Source organism: Ornithorhynchus anatinus, chromosome 8 (genome assembly GCF_004115215.2).
Source record: "Ornithorhynchus anatinus isolate Pmale09 chromosome 8, mOrnAna1.pri.v4, whole genome shotgun sequence".
Taxonomy (NCBI): Eukaryota; Metazoa; Chordata; class Mammalia; order Monotremata; family Ornithorhynchidae; genus Ornithorhynchus; species Ornithorhynchus anatinus.
The window spans coordinates 14,337,077-14,356,571 of NC_041735.1; the positions used below are offsets into that span (position 1 = coordinate 14,337,077).

At 40.1% G+C, this 19,495-nt stretch overlaps 1 protein-coding gene across 2 annotated transcripts in view; it reads left to right on the plus strand.

Moving 5' to 3' along the window:
- ZNF831 (zinc finger protein 831) overlaps positions 1-10,792 on the plus strand; it is a 59,534-nt gene extending 48,742 nt beyond the window's left edge. For both annotated transcript variants that reach the window (XM_029071155.1, XM_029071156.2), the window contains exons 5-6: positions 5,090-5,256; positions 5,967-10,792. In XM_029071155.1, coding sequence (XP_028926988.1) covers positions 5,090-5,256; positions 5,967-6,803 — 1,004 coding nt within the window. In that variant the 3' untranslated portion in view covers positions 6,804-10,792. The remainder of the gene's footprint in view (positions 1-5,089; positions 5,257-5,966) is intronic.
- The last annotated feature ends 8,703 nt before the right edge of the window (positions 10,793-19,495 follow it).

The window sequence follows — 19,495 nt, forward strand, 5'->3', positions numbered from 1 at the left end:
AGATTGGCACTGGAGAAGTGCTGTACTCTGGAAGACAAACTGCTGTAACTTCAAAGTAACTTTGAAGATGAGCTTTTGTCCTCCACCAATTTGCAAACAACTTTCTCAAAAGATTTTGACTCACTGGGGTCTGGGTAGACCAAAAGGGAGCAAGTAAGTGAGGGAGCTTGTCACACCAATGACTGACCGGAATACACTAACTGTTGAAAAGAAAAGGCCAGGTCGCTGTTCTGGGTGGTCTGAGTTGGCTGCAGCTAGGAAACTCAGGATAAAATTCAGCCAAATAAAATTTAGGGTCGACTCTGAGAAGATTGTTGGCATAATATAACATACTAATAATCATCTCCCTCTTGAATTACAATCTTGCTTCTATATTCCAAAGTGTTTTTACAAAAATGATCTACTGATCTTGCCAACATTACTATGAGGTAGGGAAAGGAAGTAATAATTATTTCCATGTACACAGCTGAGGAAACCAAGACACTGAGAGGTGAAATGATTTCCCATGGCCTTGCAGCTAGCTGGTGAGTGACAGAACCAGGGCTAGCCCCAACAGCAGATCCAGTGTCTCCCACTGACTTGATTCGTGGTTCTGATGCCTCCCAATCTGAGAAACAGCCTCTACCCAACAAGCAGGGAAAGCCTATTGGTGCCTTGAATCCCGAACTCACTAAAACATTTGGAAATCCAAATCTGGGAGCAGCCTGCTGGAGCCCAGGAAAGAGACCCAACAACGGACTTCTTCCCCATTGCCAAGCAACACAATCTTTAAAGGATCTTCCTATTTATTCAAGAATTAAAAAGAGATAGCCTATGGAGGAAAATATCTTCCACTTTCCACGGGGCTTCTCAGATGGCATGGAAATAATTTTTTTAATTAACAGATGCTTTGAGAGTGATGTCATTCTCAAACAGAAGAGCAGAGGAGTTATTGTGGGATAAAGACAGTAACTCCAGCTTCTGCTTGACAATTTTTATATGGAACTTAGAAATAAAAATAAAGTCTTTATTCCCCAAACCTAAAGCTAATCAGCAATTCAACCTAAGAGGCATTAAGGGTTGTCTGGTATGCTCTACTTTCTCACTGGGCAAGTCTGGAGATGCCCATGAAGAGGTCAGGTTTTCTAGGATCTGAGGTTAAGATTAAGACTGGAGGAGTTCCCCTCTGGGTGGTCATTTTGCTTTCAGATTCCACTCTAAGGCTCACTACAACATCAGGCTTTTTTTTAGAGGCACAGAGCTTTAGACTCTTGGCTAACATGCATAGACGTTCTTTCTGTTCTGTTCAGAGCAGTCTAAACAAGAGAGTTGTCTGGTCTTCCTTCATGTCATACTCCTGAGGAGTATGGAAGGGAGAAAGAGCAGGCACCTCCATAAATGACTAAACATTTCCAGAATTCAGGTTTGTGAAGGAGGCTCACATCATCCAGGGTCTTCATATCATTTTCTCATCTGTAAAATGGAGATTTTAAAGGATGGTTACAGGTAAGCACAAGAGCAACAGGGAAGGACTTCTGAATTGGGAGTTTAGTTTCTGAGCTGCACCTGCAAACAGTATCAGTGGGTTATTTATAATAAAAACAACAGCTGTGTGTCCAGACAAGTGGTCTGACCACTGCAACCAGAATGAGTTCAGGTCAGGAATAGCATGTGCTGGGATGCCCCTTTTGACTTACGCCTATTTGGAGACTTTTCCTTGGAACCTGAAAACAAATGGTTTTGCTGATCATTTTCCCAGGGATGGTCAGTTCATCCATAATATGTTTTCACTGTGCATTTTGGATCAAACATCACAGCAGATTTAGGGAACATTTATCTGGCAACATGTACCTGGATCTAGGGCATTGGAAGGAATGGTTGTGTGCATGTAAGTGATGTCAAACATGGGGTTGTTTGAAGGGTTTCTTTAAATGTGGAGTTCTCAAAAATGCAACCCCTGCCCTATAGAAGAACTAATTGTGCTGGTAATGCCACAAACGTGGTGTTTTTGTGATCCAGGTGAATGTTGACATAGTGTTGACCATGGTGCTGAAATGAGGACTTGGCATTTGGGTATATACATAGCCACAAAGGGAATTATCTGTTTCTTGTTGGACAGTTTTCAAAAAATCATAATCTTTTTGATGTAATAGAGGTCACTCTGTAGGTTTCACAAGCAAGTTCTTAGGTGGTAGGCTCCTAAGTGAACATCAAAAACTATTGGAAAGCAAAAACAAAACAACAACAGCAGCAATCCAACAAGAGATGAACCTGGGTTTTAAAATCCTGGAGAAATGATGGAAAAGGCAGAAGAAAACGACTAACAGTAGAAACTAACTCCTTTGGTGTGACTGAATACTGGATTAAGGCAATTGCTTTCCCAAAATGTTCAACAATGAGTCTTAGATATAGCATAGGGTATGTACTCAAGGAAAAAGATGTATAAAAAAGGCCAATTAGGTAAAATCATCCTAGATGGTTTTCTAGTCTAGTCACTATATTAGAAGCTGTGGGGATTCACAACCCCTTCAGTTTTGGAGGATATGGTTACCCTTCTTGTACTGAATTCTGAAGTACAATGAATTGGAGTCCTGGGCAACGTGTCAGTATTAGTACCAGTAATAATTCAATTATTGCAGGTGCATCTGGGGCTAGGTGCAGAGTTCTATTCCCATTTTACGAGGATCTGAGGAACATTCCTAGAGTTGATACCACCAACATCACTTTGACAAACTCATGATCATTAATACATTTTCCTAAATTATTTTCTTTATTATTTCATGCAAATGCAGATTGAAAAAATAGGCCTGGAAGGTTAGATTCTTATAACCACCCTCTCTGTAACTTCTGTATTCTCTTTTGGCTTCTACAAAGCTGAAGAAGTTTGCTTATTCTCTTCAACCATATTTAGAGATTCAATTCTAATGTTCTATAGTGGCAATGTTAAATAAAAAATTCAAAATACAATGAAAAACTTATGAAAATAGGATGGACTTTCTTTTCAAAGAAGGATTAAGTGGCAAAATGCAGGCACAAAAAATTTTAAATGGTGGTGGAGAACTCTGGTGGAGATCGGAGAGAAGTGGACATAGCATCTACCAAACTCTTGAAGGGAGCTGGGTCCATGACGGGATCCGAAGCGTACCAAGGTTATGGGTTCCAAGGCTTTTCTCACTCTCCTAGCTTTCTCATGGTGCCTTTGCTCCTTGCAAAGTTGAGGACACACCGAGAAGAGTGGCATGGGTCTTGGGAGCAATCTCTCCAAGTTAGAGATGGTGTTGCAGACCTAGAAATACTTCCACTTCTTTTCAGTACTCCTGATGTTTCTAGAGGTTAGTGCATCAACCATGGGTTTATTAGTGTCTGACATCACCACACCATTAAACGATAAACTTCTGAAGGGCAGTGATCACATGTCTTGCTTCAGCTGAACTTAGTTTAGTGCTCTGCATTCAGTAGGTGCTTAATCAAGACCATTGGTGATGATGGTGCTAGAAAGAGATTGAATAGAATAATATCCAGTACCATTTGAAAAAATGGAAAATAAGTATTGTCTTCTATCCTCTCACCTTTACTTTGCCAAACCCCAGTTCTTCCATTGAACTCAGGCAGTGTCTGAGAGATTCAGAAACCGTGCTTTCTTTCAGTGCATCCCTGCCAATCCTGGACACCATAGTTATCTAAAGCTTAGCTGTATTATGTCTTTCTACCTAGGTTCTTTCATTCTACCTCATGTGCCTTTGACAGTTTGAGATGCAGACAGGCACTCCTTTCCCTGTCTTAGATTTGGAATTTTAAATGTTTCCAGAATCTTTAATAGGAAAACAAGATCAGGATAAGGAGAGACATTAGAGATGGTGGAAAAATGCTGAGAAGACAAATAATTCAGAAAGCCTCCAAGTTACACTGTAACCTAATAGACCAAGTTTGTTATATAGGAATGCAAAATAACGTGTCTAAAAGTGAACTTCCCTTTTTCCTCTGCCAATCCCACTTCTGCTCCTCACTTTTCCATCTTCGTTGCCACATGACCAGCCGTCCTGCCTCCAAAACCTATAGCCTTGGTGTAACTTTCAAATTTTTGTTTTGTTTTGTTTTTTAGCTCTTGTATTCAGTCAATCACTAAATCCAGCTGATTTTTCCTCCACATATTTCCTGGATCTGCTCTTTCCACTCCAACCAAACATCTATCACCCTACTTCAAGCCTTTGTCATCTCACCATTAGCATCCTCACTGGTCTCCCAACCTCTCCTCACTCCAGATCTTACTACATGCTGTATCTCAAGTCAACCTCACAAAGTGTCATTTGGTACTCACCTCTCCTCTCCTCAAAACCCTCCAATGGCTGACAATTTCCCACCATATCAAATAGAAATCTTACCATTGACTTCAAGACTCTCCTCTAGTTTTATTCCTCTTACGTATTGGTTCTCTTCACCACCTTCTTACCAGTCTTGCCCTCTTCACTCCTTCCAAGCACACCTGTCTTAATTTGGTCTCTTCTGCCTCTCTCCCCTTCATCATACCATCCCCCTTGCCTGAAACTCCTTTCCCTCACCCACTGTCCCTCCCCACCCCAACACACACCCCAGATCTACCAGACTGCAACTCTTCCCATCTTTAAGCCTTCCAAAAAATTCCATCTCCTCCAGAAAGCTTATTCTAATTCCAATGTCCTCAAGTTGTGTTTATACAGTGACCAATGCTAGAAGGTATTTATTCTCATTTTCAGCACTTCGGCATTTATTTATATATACATTTGTGGTATTTGTCATTCTATATAAACTACTTATTCACAGATTTAATTTTCCATAATCTTTTTTAACCTATTATGTCCTTATTTCTTTGTTTCTGCTGTCTCCCCTACTAGATTGTAAGTTCCTTAAGGTTGGGGACTCTGTCTTCTGGGGCTATTGTACTCTCCAATGTGTTTAGTACAATGTGCAAAAAATTGGTGCTAAGTATATTCCGTTGACTGTTGGAATAAACTGGCTGGTTAAGCAGTTTGTGATGGAAGTTAGCAAAAAGATCTTTATGAAGAAAGCAATTCTATTCTGAGAAATTTACAAGATGACTACTTATATTGATATCAAATTGTTTGTTTTTCAGGACAAAGCTTAGAGGAAGTGCCACCACCTTGTGCAACTTCTGAAATTTCCCATTGCCAGGGTGATGATTGTCAGGATGAAGAGAGGAACTGCAGAAATAACTCAGGAACCTTTTTTCACAGTATACATTCAAGAAACTTAAGAGAGAAAGACAAATTGAATGGGAAAGTAGGTATTTCAATTGTGAGCTTCCTCTTCCTGCTGGTTATAAGATATGTAGTTAATTGCCATAGTAATACCCTAAGGAACAAAAGAATTAAGGTATGTACTGACTTGTATTTGGAAGTGACCTAGATACTGAAGTGCTTAGAACCCATTGGATAATTGAATACTTAACAGATAACAAGGTGAGATAGAAAATAAATATGACCTAGATAATTAATTAGTGATGGTATTTGTTAAGCAGTTACTATATGTCCTGTACTGTACTAAGCCCTAGGTTGGATGGATAAAGCAGATCGAGTTGGACACAGTTCCTGTCTCATGTGGGGCTCACAGTCTCCATCCCCATTTTACAGTTGAGGTAATTGAGGCACAGAGAAGTAAAGTGACTTGCCCAGGGTCACACAACAGACAAGTGGTGATCCCAGATTAGAACCCATGACCTTCTGACTCCCAGGCCCATGCTCTATCCACTAGGCCATGCTAATTTCAACAGCTGAAGGGATCATTTGTTTCTTCTGTCATTAATGTTGGTCAGCTTTGTCAAGTCAATAAGAATATTTGGTTAATTAAGTTGTCTAAGCGCATACCAAAGACCCAGCACTGAAATTAGAGTAGTGTAAGAAGTCATTACCATTTTATTTTCAAAATTATCTGATTTTTAAACAAAAAAAAGAAAAGTGACATTTTTGCATTTCTTCCTAAATTTCTTCCAGGATATTTCTCAGTCTTCTGAGTGTAGTGACCTCCTTTATCAAAAAACTACTGCAGCTTCAGGATTATCTCTGCAAACAGTCTCCTGCTTAGCAGTAGCTGAGAGCAACGCTCACCAATCTGATAGTGTCCTCAACATTTGCTCAGTAGTAACTCAATCTCTGGCTTTTCCAAAAAATATCCTAATTGACTCAAATCCCAGCAGTTGCTCAACTCCTTTGGGGTCCTTTCCCGTGCCCACACCTTCTGGTTTTAAAGGGATATTTCATCACCGTGATGTTGCAAACTTGGGGACCACAAGTCCTGTCACTTCAGAGACGAGGGCAAGGGAAAGGACACTGGCCCTTCCGAAACCAGCGGTACAGGGGCCAGGTTTGGCTGCTTCGGAGACTTTGGCACTGAATGTCAAAAACAAGCCACCTGCAGCAGAAGACAATTCCAATCTGATTTCAATCGAGAATGCTGCTTCTGGTACCAGAATTTTAAACTCAGCTTCATTGAGGACAGATGAGACGACTCAACTTGAGACACCAGCTTCAGGTACAGGTGTGAGGAGTTTCTATCCCATGGAAGTCAGGCCAATGCTACACTCTCCTCCCGCCCGCCCCTACAAAAGTGGAGAAATGGACAGAATGGTTTTGCTCTCAAGCAGCAACAGTGGAAATTGTCAAGGAAAAAAAGAACAGGGGTATCTTGGTCCAGCAGAAGCCACAGACATCGCTGGAATGCCTTCAAAGACAATGAAAAAGAGGAGTTTGGAGGGAATGAGGAAACAATCTTGTGTGGAGTACAGTGATACAAGCAGTGATGATGAAGACCGGTTGGTTATAGAAATATAGGGGCTCTTCAGGAAGAGATTTCCATATGTGAAAGAGTCTGCCCCACCCCCAGTTTAAGTGCCACTGAATTGAGGATCAGTTGATCTCTTTTCATGAAAGTATGTTCAGATCAGGAAAAAAAAGTCAATAGAGGGAGCATTAGGAACATTTTCCCTAAGGGACTATAGCTTTCCAATGCAAGGCTTAGACTACTTTATTGTCAATGAATAACATTGTGCAAAGCAGGAAAAGGATTAAGTTGTTGCTGAATGGCAACTGTAAATATGCTGTCCGCTGGCTCCCAGCTGCATAAAAATTCTTTACAGGTCCTTTTTCCCTGCCTTTATAGTTTTCACAATTCCTGCTTCCCTAGAGTGGGTTCTGTGTATTTGCTTTCCAGTAAAATACCCTCACCAGATTCCTCACCTTACAGACTAAGGGTTTACTTTAAAGATGTGTTCAACAAGTACCTTCTCCTGAAATGCACGTGGTTTGTAAGTAGGCAGAGTAGTCTGGATAATCAAGTTAGCTTGCAGTAGCCAAAGTGGCATCAGAGACCATGGAAAAAAAATAATCCAGGTTTGGCTGTCATTTCTAAACGGTTTGATGGCACTTGTATATATTCTCCAAATGCCTAAGGTGTGGTGAGATACTGACTTTTCTCTAACATGTTGCACAAGTAGTCAATGCTTATTTGTGATATGACATAAGAATGCACTGCTTTGTGCCTGGTGCCTTTTTTGTTAAGACCCATCAAACACTTTGATTTTCTAGCCCTACTCCATGGGCTCGGGTGTTGGGAGTTAATGGAATTGTTCTCTGTAATGACTTTTTTTTTTAAAACAGTCTTTCCTCTGATTCTTTTTTACCATATTATGCTTTAAGCAATTTCAGTGAGTGCTACATTTCAGCAATCTCTCTGTTAAAGCTGAAAAGTTTTTGTATCTTCTTCCAGAAGTTCTGAGGTGGCAAAACTAATTGGAATTTGATCGTATTAGTTTTATTTTCTAGATTTGGTGTCTCTTTGTCCTATGTATCATATCATTCTAAATGAGTTCTTTTGTGTTGGGCAAATTTGAACAGTGCCAAACAGTACCAAGGTACTGTTACCCTTAGCCAGAGATCCTCTGAAGGATGGAAAAGCTGAGAAATAAATGTCAGTTGACAAAATGAATGTTATCCACAGATTAACCTCACTCCCTGAATTCCTGTTCAAATAGCAAAGAAATTTAAAAAGAGTTTGCACTTATGTACTACAGTACAATTTTTAAATTTACCTTTGGTATTAGTTTTGTACAATTTTGAAATTTGTATGCAGGGTCTTTTGATGAGATGGTATTTATATAGCAAAGGACTTCAGAGGAAAAATGACTTTTTATTATAAGGTAATGGTCCCCAAAGCTCTGGGCTTAAGAAATGTTCAATTTTTAGGAAGTAAATTTAGTGAGGAAGCCACAGCATCTGGAGTCCTCTTTGAATCACAGCACATCCAGGCTCCCACAGAGCTACATAACCCAGTAGAAAGTTGCCAATTTTTTTCCTTGAGGAATTACCAGCAGAATAATGCTGCGCAAGCTCATTACTGAAGTTGACCACCTGAACACTACAAATCACATGTTGCCAGATAGAACCATTTGAGAATGGATATGGAGTCATTGTTGTTCTCCCCTAAACGAACCTTGTACCTAGCCACTTGCTCAGGGTAACAACAATTTATGCCCGAAGTCTAGTTTCATTTATCTGCCTGTAGATCACTTGGCAAAAGGAAGAATGGTGAGGCCAAGAATCATTCAGTAGGCATATACTATAACTGGAAGGCCAGTTACATATAAGCATGAGGAGTTGTAGAAGTAAATGTAGTCACCGAGTGTCTCTTGAATACACAGCACTGTACTAAACACCAGATAAGTGCAATGGTAGCCCAAGACAAGTTTCATGTCTATTAGGAGCTTATGTTCTAAGTGTAGAAAGCCTCAAGCAGTAGAAACAGAATAAATGGAATGCTTTTGGCCATAAAATATACATCTTTTACATTACTAGTCTTATGACTTCAGCTGATTTTTCACTGTAAAGAAGATGAAGAGAAAGTCAGTTTATTTCTGTGAAAGGCAAGAGCACAGGCCTCCAACTCCTATGGTTTCCATAATAAGAGTCACCTTAGGAATGTGGTTGAGCAGATAAAGTGTATAGGATTATGCTTTGAAGAACTTCGAACTCCTTGGCAACAAGCCACTCTTTAATTACAAGGTATAAAAAGGAGGGCTGTTCAGAGGACATCCAGTTCCCTGTCTACCCCTAAACCATCCCAGAGAGATGAATACCTCTCCTCTTAAAAAAAAATCCAAATTTTCCTTGTTGACTTGTGTCATTGTCTAGAGGCTCTTGCAAGCCTTGAAGCTTTTTTGATAGCTATCCTAAAGTCTTGTTGAAATTTAGACTTATTTCCTCTTATTCTCTCCCAGTTAAGATGAAGAATGGCTCATCACCAGCAGCCACGTAATCTCTCAGATATTTGAAGCGGTAAATATGGTTTGGGATGAGGCCCAGGGAAATAAGACAGCTCAGAAATCTAGTAAGGAGAATTCACAGGCCTGGGAGCTGAATCCCAGCTATGTCAATATAAGCTGTGGGACACTGAAGAAGTCGCTTAACCTGTTTGTCTCCACCTCTACTTACTTAGGCTTGTGTTGGAGTGTCAGTGAAGATGCAGAGGTATGACTTTGAGATCTACTGCCAAAATTTAGATCCCATTATTCACATCCGTGGTTGAAGAGGAACAATTATGTCACCAGCATAGAGCCCAGCATTTTGAATTTAAGTAGACTGTATCATGTTTTTACAGTCATGGGCACTGGTACTAGTCTTAGTGCTCTCAACTCTCCCAGCATAACTGAAAGCAGGATGGAACATGGTTTATTTACAGATCTCTGGTTCTTACTATATTTTCGCTCCTGCAGTAAATGTTTGCCTGACATTTTTCTTACAGACATATAGAATTACATGTTGGATCTGGTCCAAAACCTCTGGAGAAATATGAAATTCCTCTATGTGCTATATAGTGTTACATTGAACATCACTAAACTATTGTTTAACCTTCACTGAAGTAATTCAAAGCATAACTAAATGAGAAATTGAAGTATAATTATGAATCTTTGCAGGAGGCTGAAAAAGTTGCTCTTGCAACTTTAGTGAAGAATTTTTCCAATCTAGATGGAACAACGGCTTTTCTCTTTTCTTCATAAAGTGCTTCGAGGTGGACCGACTCCTTCGGTTCACTTCTTGTCACTTTTGAACGCCCTTCTCCATCAGGATCTTTGTCAGTCATTTTTATAAATTTATTTGTTTTCTTGAAAATTGATGAAAGACCTCTTAATCCCCAAATTTTAGTTGATGGTAGAGTGACCACCATTTCTTCATCTGGACATGCAGTGCATCTTTGATAGTGATCCACTGGAGTGCTGAGATGTTAAACTATACAGCTATAACTCCAGAGATGGTTTGTAACCTGGGCTTTGCCTGAGTTCAGTAAATTCCCTTAGTTTTGGGGAGGGAGAAGTCTATGCCTTGAGACACTAGATATATTTTCAAAGATCATATTGCCTTTATCTGAACTTATGGAATATTTATCATGAGACTTGGAAAAAATTGTCAATTACTAGATTTTCATCCCCCATCATCCTTTCTTGCTGGCATAATATGTAGATTTCTGTAGGGTGAAAGCCCGCCCTTTAGTATCTAGTGTTGACCCCAAGAAATACATTAAAATTCGGTCGCATTATTGCTATATCACTGGAAGAAAAGGAGGCAGAATAGGCAGCAGCCTTAATTGTATGTTAACTGGGGTCTTGGAAAATGAGCTGAACGGGCCATATATCGTACATTACCTACCGTTCTGTTAATGTCAACAAGGAAGCAAATGTCTTCTTTGTAGATTATGGGAATTTTATCTTTTCTTTATATTGTTAAATTATTCTGTTTTGATAAAAATAAAATGGAAGATTAAAATGCTACTGAAGTTGAGTGACTTGTTAAGGGTTGAGGCCCAGTAAAGTCAGCAATTTTGTTAATCAGATGCCTTTTTCAGCGACCCCCAACTTCACCTTTTTCACTCTTCCCAGCCCCTTGTAGAGGGCTGTGTACACAGTATGTCAGGCACTGTGGTGGATTGACTGACTGAAGGAACATCCAGCCCCATTGTCCCCAGAAGTCATTTATGTATTGGTTCAGAGTCAAGTGACAGACTCCCAGCAAGCTAGGCATTGTCCCGTCATTATCGGGTCACCAAGAAAAGCTTCCAGGGGGTGAGATTTGCAGCAGGGAGGCTTAGGTGGTAATGGCAGTAATAACAGTGATGATATGTATTAAACACAGTGCAATGCACTGAATAATAATAATAACTGGTATTTTTTAAGTGCTTACTATGTGCAAGGAACCATACTAAGCGCTGGGGTGGATACAAGCAAATCAGGTTGGACACAGTCCATGTTCCACATGGGCTCAAGTCTTAATAATCCCTATTTTACAGTTGCGATAACTGAGGCCCAGGGAAGTTAAGTGACTTGTCCAAGGCCACACAGCAGACAAGAGGTGGATCCAGTATTCGAACCCATGACCTTCCGACTCCCAGTCCTGTGCTCTATCCACTATGCTGCAGAAGCCCGACACATTCCTTGTCCACACGGAGATTATAGGAATGACAGACCAAAATATAAGCAATGGATTTAGAATAAAAATGACTATTCAGTTAAATATACATATAAATAATACATAATCAGTTAATCAGTGGTATTTACTGAACTCTTATTGTGCACAGGTAGAGCTCAATACAGTACAACAATACAACCTTCAGACTGTGAGCCCCATGTGGGACAGGGACTGTGTCCAACCTATTTAACTTGCATCTGCCCTGGTGCTTAGAACGGTGTTTCACACATAGTAAGCACTTAACAACAACAACAACAACAGAAAATAACAAAAGAGTTGGTAGTCACGTTCCTTGCAAGCAAGGAAGCAGAGGTAGCTGATGTCAATAGGGACTGAGATGGGGCAGATGTGGAGCTCTGCACCTGGTTGCTGTTGCCCCATGAATCCCTGAGAAGAGTGTACACTCTCGATGACACAAGTGGAATTTCACATTCCTAAACGAACCTGAGCTTTGAAGCCACAGGAGGGCACTATCAACAGCTACAAATATTGCTTCAAATCACTAGAGATAATGCCCGCTCCGTTAACATCTCCAATATCCTATATAGTGTAACTTTAAAAAGTGGAAAAGTGTAGCTGCTTGAAAGAATAACTCGGATTTCCTCTGCGTTTACTCGGTGGTTTCAATAATGAAAGAGAACAAGTATTTCACACACAAACACATATAATCTAAATCCAATTCCATCCCCGCAATCACATTTTCTTCTTGTCAGGCAGCCCCCTCGAAGCCACTCGGAGACCCGAACATATTAAAAATTTAAGGGGTGTGGATAAAATGGAGCTTTTTGTTAGTCACTGGTGAATAAAAGGTATTTACAAACCTGTCAAACTTTCTAGTCAGTAACTAAAAGTCTAAGAAATACAGCAGTTTCCCCTTTATTAGGAGATATTTTCAGAACCCAGCTTTGATTCCTGTCAATTGCTGGAATCTCCTCCTTATCCTCAAGAGCTGTAGAGCTGGAGTGCTGGGTAGGGTTGCAGGTTAATCAGGTCAATTTTCAGCCAACCCTTGCACTTTAGTGAAAACATTCCAGGCCCTAGCAAGCACCACCATACAACCCACTGGACCCTGGGGAATACTTTGTGTTTTGTTTAAAGTGTGTGTAACACGATCTATCAGGAAAGCGCGCTCAGGGTTTCATGTTATATTACAAACTATTTCCATCATCTTTGCAGTGAGCATACCTCCATCCTCGTAGATTACAACCAAATGAGGTCTAGAGCGTAGCAGCAGCAGCAGCTCAGAAAGGAAGTCCTAAGTCTTCTAGTTCTTTGCAGCCTGCTTTGAGGTGGTAAGCTTTGCCCAGAAATGTATAACTCTCGCCGTAAGCCATCTGGGAACTTAATTTCCACTGCCAAAGCTGCCTATTCTGCATCATCTCCCAAATGCATCCTAGAGGTCTTGCATCACACATGATCAATCAGCATGAGCTATTACGTTGCATGTTAAATTCCTAAATACCTGATTTTTTTTTCATTTGACACCCATGAAGGAAAGCTCTCCTTTAAGGAAATGAATGGGCTTTTTCTCAGGAAACGTAACATCTGGAATTCTGCTCTAGGTTTGGGCAGAAGCCTAAGGAAAAACTTGTTGCCTTATGTTTTTATTTCATGGTAGGCCTAGAACACTCAAGGTGATATTAGGCTCTACAAGTCAATTTCAGTAAAATATCTTCATTGTGAAATACTTATTCATGTGCTAAGAACTGCGATAGATCCAAGATAATCAGGATGTTCACAGTTACTGTCTCCCATTGGGCTTACAGTCTAAATAGGAGGGAGAGTAGGTGTTGACTCTCCATTTTCCAAATGAAGAAACTGAGGCATAGAGAACTTAAGTGACTTGCCCAGGTAAGGCAACTGATGAGTGAAGGAGCCAGGAATAGAACCCAGGTCCTCTGACTCCTAGGCCTGGGCTCTTTCCACTAGGTCATGCTGCTTCTCTTTTATCCACACTCTATTTTGTTTAGACTGTGAGCCTGTTGTTGGGCAGGGATTATCTCTATTTGTTGCCAAATTGTCTATTCCAAGCGCTTAGTATAGTGCTCTGCACATAGTAAGCGCTCAATAAATACGATTGAATAAATGAACTTGGCAAACTCAAATAATCAGACTATTCCAGGAGATTCATGCCTGTTTAGAAGATGTCTGCTCTTAGATACCATAGTGCTGACAAATTGCCCATGTGAAAAGCAAGGAGGACAGAGGAAAGATTTTAAGTACACAGGACAACAGAGCTCTGATAATGCTGCATCCTAGTCAAGAACTGGTAGTCATTTTCCAGAGATAGACCAGCTTGACGTACTGCTATCAAGAGAAGAGCAGGACTCCTGAGCAAGGGATTAGTACAGGCAGAAAGACCAGGAGGCAATAGTGTAAACAGCACTAGGCACTGCAAATATCGACTGAGCACACTCTTTTTGTGTGCATAATGTGGTTGGGACTGTGGGTCTCGCATCTGCCTTTCAGACACACATGTGCTCAGAGGTGAATTTCACCGAGAATGGTGTCATTTCTGACTACAAAGTAGAACTATATATAGTCCAGAGCTCTGCACACAATAGAACTGTGGTAATTTTTTCCCTACTTTAAAGGAGTCGGTAGGCCTGTACCCCCTTTCAGATTACGTTAGCCACCCTATTAGACAAGTTCATTGCTCAGGTTGGTAGACTAAGTGATAGCTTGTCTACTTTGATCATGTTGAGGGGACCTCTTAAAAATGTTTTTAACCTGTCATTATACACATATATATGTAGTATACACACACCACTTACTTTCCTACCAGTCTCACTGATTGCTAATCTCTGCTTTCCTCCCCACCTTGCACTCTTCCATACCACTCTTTTAACCCCTCAGCCTTACTCTTCCCTTGGCTACTTGGCTGTTTTTATGGAAGCCCATCTTCTCATGGTACTCCTGGCTGAAACCTGTCTCTCTCCTTGCTTCTTTCCCTCCCCCTGGTCACACTCAGCTCTTACACCCCATTTTCTGGATTCATCTCTCATTCGCCTTCTCTGGGACCACTGTCTTTCTTATGGGCCTGCCCATCCACAAATGGGCAGTGTGTGTGGGGATGGGGCAGAGGTTATTAATGGTTATGAGTCTTATGACAAGGCTGATTTAATGATGAGACCACTCTGCTTTCACCACTTCCTTCTAATGGCTTCAGTAGGTGTTCTGGCTGACTGAGCATGGCGATTCCCAGGCCCAATATCTAATTCATGCAGGTGAATAAGCTGATGCTTAAACCACAAAAAAGTGAACTAACATTAATAGCCCAATTATTACTGAACAATAACAAATATAATTGGATACTGAATTCCAACAGCATATTTTAGGCTGTATTATACATGCAAAGACAAGGAGCCTACCTGAAGGCTCCCAACCCAGATAGCAGACTCATTATTTATATCTTGCTCCTCCTCACGATTTCCTTCTTCAAAAGTAGGATATTACATTTCATTAAAATTTTTGAGGCCTCAGAAGGCCAGCGGAGGAGTCCCCAGGCTCCTTAGTGTCACGTGGGGCCCATTTTTAAGCTTTGAATGGTAAACAATGATACAAGAATTGCCAAATTTTAAACAAAAGTATATAATATTTTAGCCCTAGCCTACTTGACCGGGACCAATTAGCGATCTATTCTTTTATCTTCTCCTGGCTGTGAGTAGAATAATTGGTGTGTAGAAAGTTTTAGTCCTTTAAATCTGTGAAGCAGGGTGGCCTAGTGGAAAGAGCATGGATCTGGGAGTCGGAGGAACTGAGTTCTAATCCCAGCTCAGCTACCTTGTACAGATGACCTTGGACAGGTCACTTGACTCCTCTGTGCCTCATTTACCTCATCTGTAAAATGGGAATTGAGGCTGTGAGCCTCATGTAGGACATGGACTGTGTCCAATCTGATTACGTATAGCTAACCCAGGATTTAGTACAGGGCCTGGCATATAGTAAGCACTTATATACCATAAAAAGGCATGTCTTCTTTAAGGAAAGTCATCATGATTAGTTGGCATACCCTAATTATCTATTTTGTACTAGAAAATCCTCTTCTCCATTACTGAGAAATTTAAAACTGAAATAAAAATGTACTACACCTAAATAATCCCATAATTTATTCAGTTATGCTGTTGTTATATGAGCATTGTGGCACTGAAGTAAAAATATACTACACCTAAATAATCCCATAATTTATTCAGTTATGCTGTTGATATATGAGCATTGTAGCACCTAACCCAAGAGTAAGTAAAGAAGAAAAATAATAGCAAGAGACACCACTACAAATCCTGTAGAATCCAAGCATTTAAAGTTTTCAATTACAAATCTATGGCACAAGATGAGAATTAATGAATTTTTTGCATGAAGAAAACAATGAAAAATCCAATGTGGGTGAGTCTTTCTTTAGTGAACTCTAGTAATTATAGGTAAGCGATGGTAGAGGGCTGAACTGTATAGCCAAATTTCTCCTCCAGTCTCTGCATTTGGAAGAAAAACAGAGAGGGATTAGGGTTGGAGACATTTCCTGCTGGTTTCATCAGAGAGCTGTGAGTTAAGGTTTGTAGATTTTATTCCATGACCCTGAGTTTGTCCTTTAGCCATTTTAGGGGTTTAGCTTTTTCATGTGTAAAGGGGAAACATTCCCAGCATGTTATAAGGGCCCACTAAGACTTCATCAGTGCTCATGAGGTAAGTGCACTAGAAGACTTGCGACTCTGTTGTCAGCAGTGTGGCTCCTTTTCAACCACTTCTCTTGGTATGACTCCATGAGAAGCCAAAGGGCTCCCACAGACTCATGCTGGTTTATTATTCTCAACCCCCTGCTTAATCTGATAGCCATTCTTCCAAAGTGGATCAGTTGAGTAGACTTTGAGCTCACTGTGGGCAGGGAATGTGTATTTTTGTTGTTCTATTGTACTCTCCCAAATTCTTAGTACAGTGCTTTGCACAGAGTAAGTGCTCAATAAATACAATTGAGCGATGAGTATAAAAATAAAAATTCAATTCTCTTTGGATTTGGATTAATCTGAGAACTGTGGTAATTTTTCCCCTGTTAAGGAAGTAATTCTACACCCCCATTCATCAAATTTGGTTTAGCCACTCTCATTATTAGTTGATAAATTCATTGTTTAGACTGGTAGACTGAATGGTAGCTTATCTTTTTGGTCATGATCAGGGGAGCCTTTAAAATGTTTTTAATCCTTCATTATTTTAGGTGGGGGCCTTTTTAGAGTAGCGGACAAAATCTTTGGAACTGTACCAATTTTGTCTAGGGATATTACAGAGAACTAGTACCGTTTCTTGGCTTAGTAACATAGTATCACACAATAGGGAACCATTCTGTTTCTCTCTCGTTTTACTGGAGATGCTTCTTCAAGCACGGAAGCCTTTCAGTTTCAGTTATAGAGAAAAGTCTACAACTAGAAGGCCTCTTCTACATTCAGAGGAGGACTTTAATAAGTGCCGAGTTCCTAAATTACTTTCATAAGCAATTTATACTGCATGAGTTGGCTTTATTTTATGCATATCATTATATAGCTGTAATTAAAATGGGGCGTAACATAGAGAGTAAAGAATAATTTCTAGAAAATGTAAGGTACTGAGCCTTTGAATGTGTGAGAGGGAAGTTTATAAGCTTAAGTTAAGTATAATTGTTGGAAATGAACATTAAATATCTTAAAAACAACTGCTGACTATGTAAATCATGAGGTTCAGCTTTGTACCATAAAGTTGGTTTGTTTGTGCAGCTGCCTTAGAACCTGGCTTGGCCAATGCAGCTGAACCAAAGCTAAATGTTTCACAGCAGGGTAGCTTATAAATTATCATCAACTCAGATGAGCTTTAAAGAGTCAATTTTCACAAGTGGCAAAGAAAGTAGAACTGCGGGCCCTTCAAGTAGACTCTGCACCAGTGTTACCAACAGAGTTGAAAGGTTGGAAAAAAACTCAAGGAGAGAACAGCAAGATAGGATTATGTCATTAAAAGATGAATGGGGCTTTTTCATAATTATTTAAATTCCATCATGCTTTCACCTGGGAAGCATTTAAGAAAGAATAGAAATTTTGTAGATTTTTTTTTCTGAAGCTCATAACTACATTGGTAAAAATTAAAGATCACAAGAATATTATTTGTAAAAAGGCAAACAGAGAATGAAGGTGCAAATTTGCCCAATATTAATCACACTGTTCATTGGTGAGCTATTTCATATGCAGGCGAAGAAAGTGTAGTTTTCAACTACATATGTGCATATTTCAAAGTGACTTGTTAGTGTGCTTTAGGCTAGACTTTCAGGCAGAAGACAATATGTATTGAAGGACACTGGGGCAAGAGACAACTCTAAATTTACACTAGTATGCTACCTAGAGTCTGCTGGAATACTTACCCTTCAACAGAATATACCAGAACTGCAAGAAAAACTCTAAATCTATACTATTATGCTATCTAGAATACACTGAAATACTTATGCTGCACCAGAATATCCCAGAACTGCAAGAGATAACTCTACATTTACACTACTGTTATCTAGATAATCTACTGAAAACCCTATGCTTCACCAGAATATCCCAGAACTACAAATATCAAAATTCTTCAAGCTAAAGTGATACTTCTGACCTAAAATGAATGGATAGAGGTCAAGTATTTTGGAACCAAATTATCCAAAAATGTGGAAATAGCTGGACAATTGAAACCCAGGCTCCTCACACTCACAGAGAGAACCAAAAATATCTTTTAACCTGAAATCAGTAGTTTAGGCCAAAGTACACTTTGGGCTTTAAATTTCCAGAAATATATTTAGTAGGAACTTAACATTTGGAAGAAGTCTGAATGGAACAAGAACTTACATATGAGGAAACTTGAAGTGAAAAAGCATTTTGCCCCAAACAGAAATTCTTGTCTGTGGAAGCTTAGACCATGAGTTCTGCCTCAGACCCTAGCCAGGAAACCCTGAAACTGATAAAGACAGATAAGGATTTCTACCTGCCTTTTAAGTATTGCTCCCTAATCCCTCTGGTTGTTACTGCAGTCCTGAGCAGTTTACAAAACAGAATAGTAACAGTGATAGCTAGTTATCACTGTACTAAGAACTGGCATAGATATAACATAATCAGGTCACAGTCCCTATCCCACATGAGATTGACATTGTAAGGGAAAGAGAGAACAGGTATTTAATCCCCCTTTCACAGATGAGGAAACTGAGGTCCAGAGACATTAAAGCGACTTGTCCAAGGTCATACAGCAGGTAAAGTGGGAGATGCCAGGTCTCCAACTCCACATTCTTTCTACTAAGCCATGATGCTTTGGTAATACGAGAGAATCTCTGAGAAGATGTTACTTAACATGGTGGGAGATGAATGACACTTCTGTCTAAGCAAAGGAAGAAAATAGATACTCACAGATAGAACAGGATTATAATAAAGGACAGAGGCAGTAGTGTCACAAGGCCTTTTTTTTGCCATAGATGCATTTACATACCTGTACTTACAGAAAGCAATAATAGTAGTCAATCACTTCAGTACCCCAAGGATGGGAGGAGAAAATGGTGAAGTGGGAGGGATTCTTGAAAAAGCAAACAGAGGTAGCTGTGATTTCTTCTTTTAGGACCCCTACCCACACCACCTCCCTCGTTACCCTGCTGCCACAGCTGTTGCCCATTCCCTTGAACTTGAACCCTTGTGTCAAGCAGTGTCTCACTGGCCACTGAGTCCATGGTAGTTATAGTTATTCTGATTGTCTTCCCACACCTGCTCCTGGTCCTCTGCTCAGAGCTGGCTTTATTGTGAAGACCACTTCTTTTCTTAATCTGATTGATGTCAGGGAACAATTGGCCCACTAGTCAATAATAGTGAGAACTGGTAAGAATTGAGAAATGCTTTCTCCCAGGAAGTGTCAATTTTGGAGAACCCACCCTGGGCCAATCAGGAAACTTAAAATACCATTATCGCAGTAAGCTAGATGGATCCCAAAAGCTTTCAGCTGATACAGGTAACTAACAAAATCTACCTTCTATTATCTCCCCA